General features: G+C 53.1%; 1 protein-coding gene across 1 annotated transcript; it reads left to right on the forward strand.

Moving 5' to 3' along the window:
- The first annotated feature begins 1,448 nt into the window (after nt 1-1,448).
- LOC148138270 (mitogen-activated protein kinase 7-like) lies at nt 1,449-11,982 on the forward strand. The gene is made up of 3 exons (XM_087981909.1): nt 1,449-1,568; nt 10,360-10,569; nt 11,813-11,982. Exons 1-3 carry the CDS (start codon nt 1,550-1,552, stop codon nt 11,980-11,982), a joined length of 399 nt encoding a protein of 132 aa, XP_087838035.1. The 5' UTR covers nt 1,449-1,549.
- Nucleotides 11,983-12,060: the final 78 nt, after the last annotated feature.

Below are 12,060 nucleotides of genomic sequence, written 5' to 3' on the forward strand. Positions count from 1 at the left end.
GCTTGTTCCGCCTCTCCCCATAGCTCAAATCCTCCAACCCTGGCAACATCCTCGTTTAAAACGGAGATAGATGGGTTCTTGATTGTCAAGGGGATCAAAGGTTACCGGGAGAATGCGGTTGAGAAACCTACCAGCCATGACCGAATGGCTTAATTTCTGCTCCAATGTGTTACGGTGAATTCACTGAACTAATATGCAACCTTTGCAGGGCATGGTCCTTCAGGGTACAGAGGGCAGGCATTGACGCAGAAGGTGGTAGAGGCAGACATCCACAATAACATTGAGGACGTGTTTAGACGGGCATGCAGTATGCCACGGTGAAATGGGCCAGTAGAGGACACTATGGGCTGAAGGGCCTCTCTGTGCCGCAGACTGTTCGGAATCTGGATAAAATATGAAATTAAGAAAACACTCCTCGTGCTAGAAGCCAAGCCAGGGTCTGAGACCAGTTTAGCATCAGTGCATTGATGCTGTGTGTTGGCACAGCCTCACCGGAGGATGCTGGGGACTGTAGTCCAGAGCTGCCCGGGCTGCTGTTTCAGAGGTGGGGGGGGGCAACTACATCTCCCGTGGGGCCCTGCGCGCCAGGTTTTTCCCCCTGACGTCACAGGGCGCGGGCGCATGCGCCCGGCTCCGCGGCGCATTCTGGGCGTTGTAGTTCTATCAATCCACAGGCTCCCGACAAAGCGATGGGCACCTCCGACCCATTGCGGCATCTTGTGTTTGCCCTTCAGCTGAGGAACGGACTATCGATGTCGACCTGTAATTTTGCAAGACAAGAAGATTTAAGTAGATGGTCTTATTTTTCCGCGATTACCAGCTCCTCACCCTTCATTTTCCTCTCCGTCCCTCGTCCGTCAACTCCGGAACCCGCCTCTATAGCGCGTCAACCGCTCGATCGCCTCGCTGTTTGGCCAAGCGGGCCCGTCAATCAATGCATGCGAGCCAATCCCCAATGGGGTTAACACCACCTCCCGCCTTCCCTTCTTCAATTGGTCAGTGTCCGCGCGACTCGGGTCCTGACTGGTCCTTCCGCCCGTCCGTCAGGAGTTGGTTCCCGTCCACCTGCACGCATCTCTTTACCCCTCATTTACATAACGGCCGTCCATTGGACGACAGCCCGGCACGTCGCGAGTGGCTATTGGACAGCGTGCCCGTCCGTCCACACCACGGTCCCGCCCTCTATTGGATGGTTTTTAAAAAAAACCGCTCCATTATCACGTGCTCAGACGCCGCTCGGCTATTGGGCCGCCGCTTCAGGCTAATCAGCCGCCGGGTCCGCCCAGTGGCTGACGGCCATTGGCTAGCGACACGTCGCTCTAATGTAGTTGGCCGGGGGCGACCTTTCCGATTGGGCGGCCGGTGCTGCCCGTCAGAGCAGGGGGCGTTACCGCCGCCCCGATTGGTAGCTCGGCACTCGCGGGGCGGGAGTGGCAGGTCGGTCCTCACCAAGATGGCGGCGGCGCTGAGGGACTGAGGGGAGTCAGGAGCGGCCCGTCCTCACTCACTCCCCCATTACCGACCGCCCGAGTCCCTTCTATCCGTCTATATGTGTCTCCGGGAGACGGGTGAGTGAGGGGCTTCGGGGGGGGTGGGGTTTAAGGCGGACAGCGGTGAAGTTGGGGGGGGGGCGTCGTCCTCAGCCAATCAGGAGCCTGTTGCTGAGGCGACTGTCATTGGCCAATCGTTGGAGGGGGTCGAGGTGTCATTGGCCAATCGCTGCAAGGTTCGTGGGGGTCATCAGCCAATCATTGGAGGGGGGGGGGGTCACCGGTGATTCACTGGATGGATGGAGGGCGTTATTGGCCAATCACAGCAAAGTTGGTGGGGTCATCAGCCAATCATTGGAGGGTTCCTCCGAGAGCCACTCGAGGGATCGAGGTGTCATTGGCCAATCGCTGGAGGGATCGAGGTGTCATTGGCCAATCACGGCAAAGTTCTTGGAGTCGTCAGCCAATCATTGGAGGGATCCTCCGAGAGCCACTCGAGGGATCGAGGTGTCATTGGCCAATCGCTGGAGGGATCGAGGTGTCATTGGCCAATCACGGCAAAGTTCTTGGAGTCGTCAGCCAATCACTGGAGGGTTCCTCCGAGAGCCACTCGAGGGATCGAGGTGTCATTGGCCAATCGCTGGAGGGATCGAGGTGTCATTGGCCAATCACGGCAAAGTTCTTGGAGTCATCAGCCAATCATTGGAGGGATCCTCCGAGAGCCACTCGAGGGATCGAGGTGTCATTGGCCAACCGCTGGAGGGATCGAGGTGTCATTGGCCAATCACGGCAAAGTTCTTGGAGTCATCAGCCAATCATTGGAGGGATCCTCCGAGAGCCACTCGAGGGATCGAGGTGTTATTGGCCAATCGCTGGAGGGATCGGGTTGTCATCAACCAATTATTGGAGCCAAGTGAGGGGTTATCGGTCATTTGATGGTTGGTGGTAGGGATGTCTGTTACCCAATCGTTGAAGGGGGTGAGGGCTCTTCAGCCAATCATTGGCGGGGAAATGGTTATCTTGGAGAGATTGGGAGAGTCTTCAACGAACCGTTGGACGTTTTGAGGGATCATCAGCCAGATTGTAGGAGGGTCCAAAGGTTTATCAGTCAGTGGAGGGATTGAGGGCTTGTCAACCATTGGGAGAGAGTTGGGAAGGGATTAGAGGTCTTCAACCAATCATTGGAGGAGTTGGGTTGGGGGGGGGGGTCATCAGCCATTGAAGGGATTGAGGAGTTTTCAGTTGGAGGGGTTAGGAGGGTCTTCAACCAATCATCAGTAGGATTGAAGGATCATCAACTAATCATCAAGGTGGTTGGGAGGTCAACAGCCAATCCTTGGAGGGGTGCAGGAGACTTCAGCCTATCCTTTGCGAGATTTCCCGGTCCACGATTGGAGGAATGGAAGGATTGTTGTCCAATCATTGAAAGGATCAAGGAATCATCAGACAATCTTTGGACAGCTAAAGGAGTAAATCAACCACTCACTGCTGGTTGCGTCCTGTCAGTAGTCCCCTCCTCATGGGATCGTTATTATCCTGGCTTCAGGAAAGCATTTAGAACACTTCTGCACGAGAGACTGTTCGCCGAAATCAAAATCGAGCAGGCAGTTTCTAGCTGCTGTTCAGGAACTGAGCACAATAGTGACAGAGTAAGGGAGGGGACAGGTAACTCCGGGGACAGGTCTGTGTTGGGGCATCGACTATTCACTGTGTTCTGAGCAACTTGCATAAGAAGGTCGAATGTTCACGTTCACTTTTGCTAGGAATACGTAGATGCTTGATGATGCAGGCAGTACTGAAAATTGTAAATGGGCCACTGGGCGAAACCCACGGCAGATGAGTTTTTGTTGTGAATGAATCACTTTGACCTTTCGAAAGAGGGTGAACAGAGGGCATTGGAAAAGGAGAGCTGTCCGAAAATAGTTGCGGGTCAAAAGGTACCTGAGAGGTAATCCAGAGGTAACCAGAGGTTACCAGATCACAACTTGCTGGAAAAGCTCAACCTGGCAGGTTTGTGAAGGGGATCAGAGTGAATGTTTCCCGGTCTGGTGACCCTTCCTCAGAATCCTTTCCAGCAGCCACACTTGGTTTGGTTTGAATCCGGAGATACTCTGGCCTTTCTGTGTTGGAGCTGCTGCATTTGCTGACCAACCCTGACTGCTCCAGCAATCACTTTGAGGTGATTAGTTGCACTTGCTGTCCAAATCCTTACCCAGCATAGGACCAACTTCAATTGATTCAGCGTTGGCTACGTATAGCTGGTTTACTGGCTGTGCTGTTGGTGGTGCTAGACTCTCTGGACTGCTGTTCTGCACAGTCTCCCTCTCTCTGCATGTCTTTGCCTGTCTGTCTCTCCATCTCTCTCTTTCTTTGTCTGACACTTTCCATCTATCTCTGATTCTGTGTCTCTGTCACTGTCTGTGTCTCTCTCTCTCTCTCTCTCTGCATCTCTGCCTGTCTCTCTCTCTCTCTCTCTCTCCCCTGCCCGTCTCTCTTGGCATTTCTGCATGTCCCTCACTCTCTCATCTCTGCCTGTCACACTCTCTCTCTCTGCATCTTTGCCCGTCTTGCGCTCTCTCTGCATCTCTGCCCGTCTCTCTCTCTCTCTCTCTCTCTCTCTCTTTCTCTCCCCCCCTCTCTCTCTCTCTCCATCCCTGCCTGTTCCTCTCTCTCTCCTACCCGTCTCTCTCGGCATTTCTGCATGTTCCTCACTCTCTCATCTCTGCCTGTCTCTCTCTCTCTCTCTCTGCATCTTTGCTGTCTCGCACTCTCTCTGCATATCTGCCCGTCTCTCTCTCTCTCTCTCTCTCCCTCTGCATATCTGCCCGTCTCTCTCTCTCTCTCTCTCTCTCTCTCTCTGCATCTCTGCCCGTCTCTCTCTTTCTCTCATCACTGCCCGTCTCTCTCTCTCTCTTTCTCTCATCACTGCCCGTCTCTCTCTCTCTTTTTCTCATCACTGCCCGTGTCTCTTTCTCTCTCTCTCTCTCTCTCTCATCACTGCCCGTCTCTCTTTCTCTCTCTGTCTCATCTCTGCCCGTCTCTCTCTCTCATCTCTGCCCCTCTCTCTCTCATCTCTGCCCGTCTCTCTCTCTCTCATCTCTGCCCGTCTCTCTCTCTCTCATCTCTGCCCGTCTCTCTCTCTCATCTCTGCCCGTCTCTCTCTCTCCATCTCTGCCTGTCCCTCTCTCTCTCTCCATCTCTGCCTGTCCCTCTCTCTCTCGCTCCATCTCTGCCCGTCTCTCTCTCTCTCTGCGTATCTGCCCGTCTCTCTCTCTCTCTGCGTATCTGCCCGTCTCTCTCTCTCTCTCTCTCTGCGTATCTGCCCGTCTCTCTCTCTCTCTGCGTATCTGCCCCTCTCTCTCTCTCTCTCTGCGTATCTGCCCGTCTCTCTCTCTCTCTCTCTGCATATCTGCGTGTCTCTCTCTCTCTCCCTCTGCATATCTGCGTCTCTCTCTCTCCCACTGCATATCTGCCCGTTTCTCTCTCTCTCGCCCTCTGCATATCTGCCCGTCTCTCTCTCTCCCTCTGCATATCTGCACGTCTCTCTCTCTCCCTCTGCATATCTGCCCGTCTCTCTCTCTCTCTCTCTCTGCATATCTGCCCGTCTCTCTCTCTCTCTCCCTCTGCATATCTGCCCGTCTCTCTCTCTCTCTCCCTCTGCATATCTGCCCGTCTCTCTCTCTCTCTCTCTCTCTCCCTCTACATATCTGCCCGTCTCTCTCTCTCTCTCCCTCTGCATATCTGCCCGTCTCTCTCTCTCTCTCCCTCTGCATATCTGCCCGTCTCTCTCTCTCCCTCTGCATATCTGCCCGTCTCTCTCTCTCTCTCCCTCTGCATATCTGCCCGTCTCTCTCTCTCCCTCTGCATATCTGCCCGTCTCTCTCTCTCTCTCCCTCTGCATATCTGCCCGTCTCTCTCTCTCCCTCTGCATATCTGCCCGTCTCTCTCTCTCCCTCTGCATATCTGCCCGTCTCTCTCTCTCTCTCTCTCTGCATATCTGCCCGTCTCTCTCTCTCCCTCTGCATATCTGCCCGTCTCTCTCTCTCCCTCTGCATATCTGTCTCTCTCTCTCTCTCTCTCTCTCTCTCTCCCAGTAGCAGGGAAAATTCTGGAATGTTCTCTGAAAGATGGGAGAAATCGACACTTGGATAATAACGGTCTGATTAGGCGCAGCCAGCAATGGGATTTGTGAATGAGAAACCGAAGTTTGTCAAAGGTTTTGTTCTAATGGAGACATGACTGACAATCTCGATAAACAAGAGCCAATGAACAAAGTTTACTTCGATTTCTGGGTGTCTTTTAGAGTCATACGGAACGGAACCAGACCCTTTGGTCCATCCAGTCCATGCCGACCCTCATCCCAAACTCAACCCGCCCCACCTGCCTGCACATGGTCTTTATCCTTCTAACCCTTTCCTATTTATGAACTTATCCAAATGTCATATAAGTAACGTAACTATACCCATATCCACTGCATCCTCTCGCAGTTCATGCCACACACGAACCGCACTCTGCCGAGGAAAATTGTCCCTTGTGTCTTTGTTAAATATCTCACCTTAGAAATGTGCTCCCGAGTCTTGAAGTCCCCCATCTGAGGGAACACGAGCCCTGCCGTTCACCTTACCTGTGCCTCTCACCAGTTTAGAAACCTCTGTATGGTCACCCTTCAGCTGCCTCTGCTCCAGTGCAAAGGTCCCAGTCTTTCCTTATAACTGAAACCCTCCATTCCCGGTAACATCCTGGTAAATCTCTTCTGAACCGTCTCCAGCTTAATAACATCCTTCCTATAACAGAGTGGCCAGATCTGGGCACACTACTGGAGAAGAGGTCCTGTACAACGTCAGCGTAACCTCTCCTCATAACCCAAACCTTCCATACCTGGCAAAATCCTGGTCAATCGCCTCTGAACCCTCTCCATCTCAATAATACCCTTCCTATAACAGGGCGAGCAGAACGGGACACAGTACTCCTGAAGAGGCCTCACCAACATCCTGTCCAACCTCAACGTGACATCCCAACTCCTCCTTGTCTACCTGTCACACAAACTTCAAAGAATTATCTTGAAGAACCTCTCCCCCCCCCCCCCCCCCCCCCCCAGCTCGCGCTCTCTGTTCTACAACAGTACTTCAAGGCCCGGTTTTTAACTGGAAAAGTCCTCATATTTATCCAAATTAAACTCATCTGCCTGTCCTCCGCCCATTGAGGAGAAAGCGAGGGCTGCAGATGCTGGAGATCAGAGCTGAACAATGTGTTGCTGGAAAAGCGCAGCAGGGTCAGGCAGCGTCCGAGGAGCAGGAGAATCGACGTTTCGGACATGAGCCCGAAGAAGGGCTGATTCCTGAAGAAGGGCTCATGCCCGAAACGTCGATTCTCCTGCTCCTTGGATGCTGCCTGACCCTGCTGCGCTTTTCCAGCAACACATTTTCGGCTCAGCCCATTGACCCAATCGATCAGGCTCTCTTTACAATCTTGGTAACAGGGAGGCTGGTTAGAAAGGTTAAAGTGCATGTGACACTGGAGGTGTTATGACACAACGGTGGACCCTTCTGTTAATTAAACCAAATACCCAGGAAAGCTCACCTCACCTTGTAATCTGTTAAAGTATGAGTGACAGAGAATTCCCAAATTCCATTATTTAAAGATAAAAGCATTGATGTATTCTTTAACTCTAAAAGTGAACATTAAACAACAACGCTAAGCCCCCATGTCTCTCAACTGCTTATTATCTTCCTCCAATTCTATAACAACATGCTGCTCCAATAAAACACTTATTACATCAGCGTAATTTCAAAACCATACAGCCGCTGTTATCTTTGGTGTCTGTTTTCTTCTGGCTGAAGATCTCCCTGGGTCGTTGTCTTTCTTTTTTACTGTGAATACGTTCCACATGAAAAGGTACCTTTTGATAGAGAGTGTTTCCTGATTTCTTGGATCTGTGTTGCTGGCAGTTGCTCTGTCCAATTTTCAAAATGTCTGCCTTTCTTATATCCCCAACATCGGATCGTCTCATTGGTTCAAAGTTGGAGTAACAATAAATTCAAACTCGACTGGGTTTTAGTATCCCGGGGCATAGTTGAAACTGGTTAAATTCGAATTGTTGTCAAAACAGCAACCAATTCAGATATCTACTTCGCAGCCAAATGTTACATATTTTCAATTTTCCAGTACACTGCTGAGACTGCTCTTATAAGCTGTCAGTTCAGAACAGCATTCACTCTCTCTTAGAGGTAAAGTACACGCCTTCGACTTCATCACAGAGGTAACTCACTGGCGTGGATTAATGATTGGCTGAGAGACAGGGAGCAGAGCGCAGGAGTAAATGGGTCGAGAGGGGTCGAGGAGCGAGGGTGTAAAATGGCTTCAGGAAGGTGTATTTGGATAGGTGTCGGGTATTACTCAGCCAGTAAGGAAGGGGAATGTGTAAATGTACCACACTGTCTTTGTGCATAATTCACCGGTGGCTAATACAGGAGAGGAATCGACGGTCCCGTGCAATTCCACGTGAAAAGTGCAGTGAGGAATTTCATCAGTCGCCCTCCCACACGACAGAAGTCAAAGCTCATTTTAAAGATGTAAAAGTGTGTCTCAGCTCGGCTCACGGCTGCTGGGGTAAAGCTGGTTAAGGAACGATGAGGTACCGGGAGGCGGAGAGGGCCGCTGGAAGCTGCAGAAGAGCTCTTACCGAGATTAAACCGAGAGCAGGAAGCCGACGGGAACAGCCGAAGCTCTGGGAGGGGGGTCCTCGGGCTCCCGATTCCGCAGCGAGCTGCTTGGAAGGCAAAGGAGCGGTTGGCCTGTGTTGCGGAGCTGAGTACGTGAGCAGGGGGGGTCTCACTGCAGTGGTATCGGAGCTCAGCCCCACCGCACCTGGAAGGCTGGCCTCCCTATCCCAAGAGGCTGTGCCTGAAAGGTTCACCAGACTTTGTCCCCCTGGGAGGTGGGACTGTGCTGGGAGGAGAGACGGGGAGGGAGCCAACCTGGGCCTGTATTGCTTCAGGCTTGGAAGAGTGAGAGGCGATCTCATAGAATCCAACGCGATGCCCTCTTCCCCCCGCCGCTACTGAAAGCTAAAGAGGATGCCAATTTGGTTGGAGCTGAGGAAGAACATCTTTGGGACTGCCCACCCCAGAGACCTGTCCAAGCCCAGTCTTCGAGTGTGTTCCAGATAGCGATCTCTCGGCTTCCTTCTCTCGCGCGTTCTCCCTGACTGAGCTGTTCTCCCCATCTCTACCCCCCCTTTTTAGTTTTATATAGAATCCCTACAGTGTGGAAACAGGCCCTTCGGCCCAACAAGTCCAAACTGACCCTCTGAAGAGAGTCCCACCCAGACACATTCCCCTATTACTGCACATTTAGCCCTGACTAATGCACCTAACCAGCTCACCTTTGGGGGGAGAAAATCAGTGCACCCGGAGGAAACCCGCACAGACACTGGGGGGGGGGAGAATGTGCAAACTCCACGCAGTCACCCGAGGCTGGAATCGAACCCAGGTCCGTGGCACTGTGAGGCTGCCATGCTAACCACTGAGCCATCGTGCCCTATTTCCCACCCTCTTACCATCTCTCGACCCCTCGCCTCAGTCTCCCGCCTCCCTTTTGCTCTTCGTCTCTCACTCCCCCATCTCTCCGTCGCAGTCTCTCTCCTTCGCACACGCACACTCGCGCGGTCTCTCTCTCTCACACACGCCCTCTCTCACACACTCCCCCTCTCACACACTCCCCCTCTCACACACTCCCCCTCTCACACACTCCCCCTCTCACACACTCCCCCTCTCACACACTCCCCCTCTCACACACTCCCCCTCTCACACACTCCCCCTCTCACACACTCCCCCTCTCTCACACTCCCCCTCTCTCACACTCCCCCTCTCTCACACTCCCCCTCTCTCACACTCCCCCTCTCTCACACTCCCCCTCTCTCACACTCTCCCTCTCTCACACTCCCCCTCTCTCACACTCTCACGCACTCTCTCCCTCTCTCACACTCTCCCTCTCACGCACTCTCTCCCTCTCACACACTCCCCCTCTCTCACACTCTCCCTCTCTCACACTCTCCCTCTCACGCACTCTCCCTCTCACGCACTCTCTCCCTCTCTCATACTCTCCCTCTCACGCACTCTCTCTCTCTCACACACTCTCTCTCACACTCTCAAACACTCTTTCACACTCTCTTTCTCACACTCACTCTCACACTCTCTCACACACACTCACTCTCACACACTCACTCTCTCACACTCACTCTCTCACACACTCACTCTCTCACACACTCACCCTCTCACACACTCACCCTCTCACACACTCACCCTCTCTCACACTCACTCTCTCTCACACTCACTCTCACACTCTCTCTCACACTCTCTCTCACACTCTCTCACACTCTCTCACTCTCACACACTCTCTCTCTCTCTCACTCTCACACACTCTCTCTCACACACTCTCTCACACACTCTCTCACACACTCTCTCACACACTCTCTCACACACACTCTCACACACTCACACACACTCTCATACACTCACACACACACACTCACACTCTCTCTCACACACTTTCTCACTTTCTCTCTCACACTTTCTCACTCTCTCACTCTCTCTCACTCACACACTCTCTCACTCTCACTCTCTCTCACACTCATACTTTCTCTCACACACTCTCACACTCACACTTTCTCACTTTCTCTCTCACACTTTCTCACACTTTCTCTCTCTCACTCTCTCTCACTCTCTCACTCTCTCACTCTCTCTCTCACTCTCTCACTCTCTCACACTCTCACACTCTCTCACTCTCTCACTCACACTCTCGCTCACACACACACTCTCTCTCTCTCTCTCTCTCTCTCTCTAACCCCGGCCGCTCCCTCTCTCTGCAGGAGCCGACACCATGACCGATGACAGCGTTGAGGAGGAGCGCTCGAAGATGGAGGCGGGCCGCAGTTGTGCAGCTACAGCCAGGAACCTCGCCTTCCTGAAAGCTCGCTCAATGGACGTGACCTTCGACGTGGGCGATGATTACCAGATCATTGAGACCATTGGCACCGGGGCATACGGAGTGGTGTCCTCAGCCCGGCACAGGCAGACAGGTCAGCACCAGGCTGGGGGAGGGTGGGGGGGGGGGGGTGGGGAAACCTGGGGATGTTAGGGCAGACTGTCACATGACAGCAGAGGACACTGCCTCGTCTGCAATCCCCTTCCTCCCTCCATCCCTCTCTGAGAGGAAAGCTCCCTCTACACTGTCCCCCCCATCAAACACTCCCAGGGACAGGGACAGCACGGGGTTAGATACAGAGTAAAGCTCCCTCTACACTGTCCTCCCCATCAACCACTCACAGGGTCAGCACGGGGTTAGATACAGAGTAATGCTCCCTCTACACTGTCCCGCTATCAAACACTCCCAGGGACAGGGACAGCACGGGGTTAGATACAGAGTAAAGCTCCCTCTACACTGTCCCCCCATCAAACACTCCCAGGGACAGCACAGGATTAGATACAGAGTAAAGCTCCCTCTACACTGTCCCCCCCATCAAACACTCCCAGGGACAGGGACAGCACGGGGTTAGATACAGAGTAAAGCTCCCTCTACACTGTTCCCCATCAAACACTCCCAGGGACAGGGGCAGCACGGGGTTAGATACAGAGTAAAGCTCCCTCTACACTGTCCCCCCATCAAACACTCCCAGGGACAGGGACAGCACGAGGTTAGATACAGAGTAAAGCTCCCTCTACACGGTCCCCCCATCAGACACTCCCAGGGACAGGGACAGCACGGGGTTAGATACAGAGTAAAGCTCCCTCTACACGGTCCCCCCCATCAAACACTCCCAGGGACAGGGACAGCACGGGGTTAGATACAGAGTAAAGCTCCCTCTACACTGTCCCCCCCATCAAACACTCCCAGGGACAGGGACAGCACGGGGTTAGATACAGAGTAAAGCTCCCTCTACACTGTCCCCCCCATCAAACACTCCCAGGGACAGGGACAGCACGGGGTTAGATACAGAGTAAAGCTCCCTCTACACTGTCCCCCCATCAAACACTCCCAGGGACAGGGACAGCACGGGGTTAGATACAGAGTAAAGCTCCCTCTACACTGTCCCCCCCATCAAACACTCCCAGGGACAGGGACAGCACGGGGTTAGATACAGAGTAAAGCTCTGTCGCAAAAGCCAACAAAATAGGGTAAAACATGCCCTATTGGGGTCCTGCATTTCCTTACTCCCCCTCTCTGTGCACACCACCCTCCCCCTCACCACTTCTCCCCCTCTGACCCTGTCCTGCCTTTCTGCTGTCAGTGTGACCCCACGTCCCTCTCTCCGCCCCCTGTAGGTCAGCAAGTAGCGATCAAGAAGATCCCGAATGCCTTTGATGTGGTGACCAATGCTAAAAGGACACTGCGCGAGCTCAAAATCCTTAAACACTTCAAACACGACAACATCATCGCCATCAAAGACATCCTGAAACCCCCGGGCTCCTATGCTGACTTCAAATCCGTGTAAGTACTGGTCCGATCAGTGCTCTCTATCTCTCTCTCTCTCTCTCTCTCTCTCTCTTTCTCTTTTTCTCTCTCTCTCTTC

Source organism: Chiloscyllium plagiosum, unplaced genomic scaffold (genome assembly GCF_037043375.1).
Source record: "Chiloscyllium plagiosum isolate Xiang-an unplaced genomic scaffold, Cpla_swu_hap1 HiC_scaffold_41, whole genome shotgun sequence".
Taxonomy (NCBI): Eukaryota; Metazoa; Chordata; class Chondrichthyes; order Orectolobiformes; family Hemiscylliidae; genus Chiloscyllium; species Chiloscyllium plagiosum.

Coding starts and splice junctions, on each gene's coding strand:
- LOC148138270 (XM_087981909.1), top strand. Junction 10,570..11,812: donor AGCCCGGCACAGGCAGACAG/GTCAGCACCAGG, acceptor CGCCCCCTGTAG/GTCAGCAAGTAGCGATCAAG.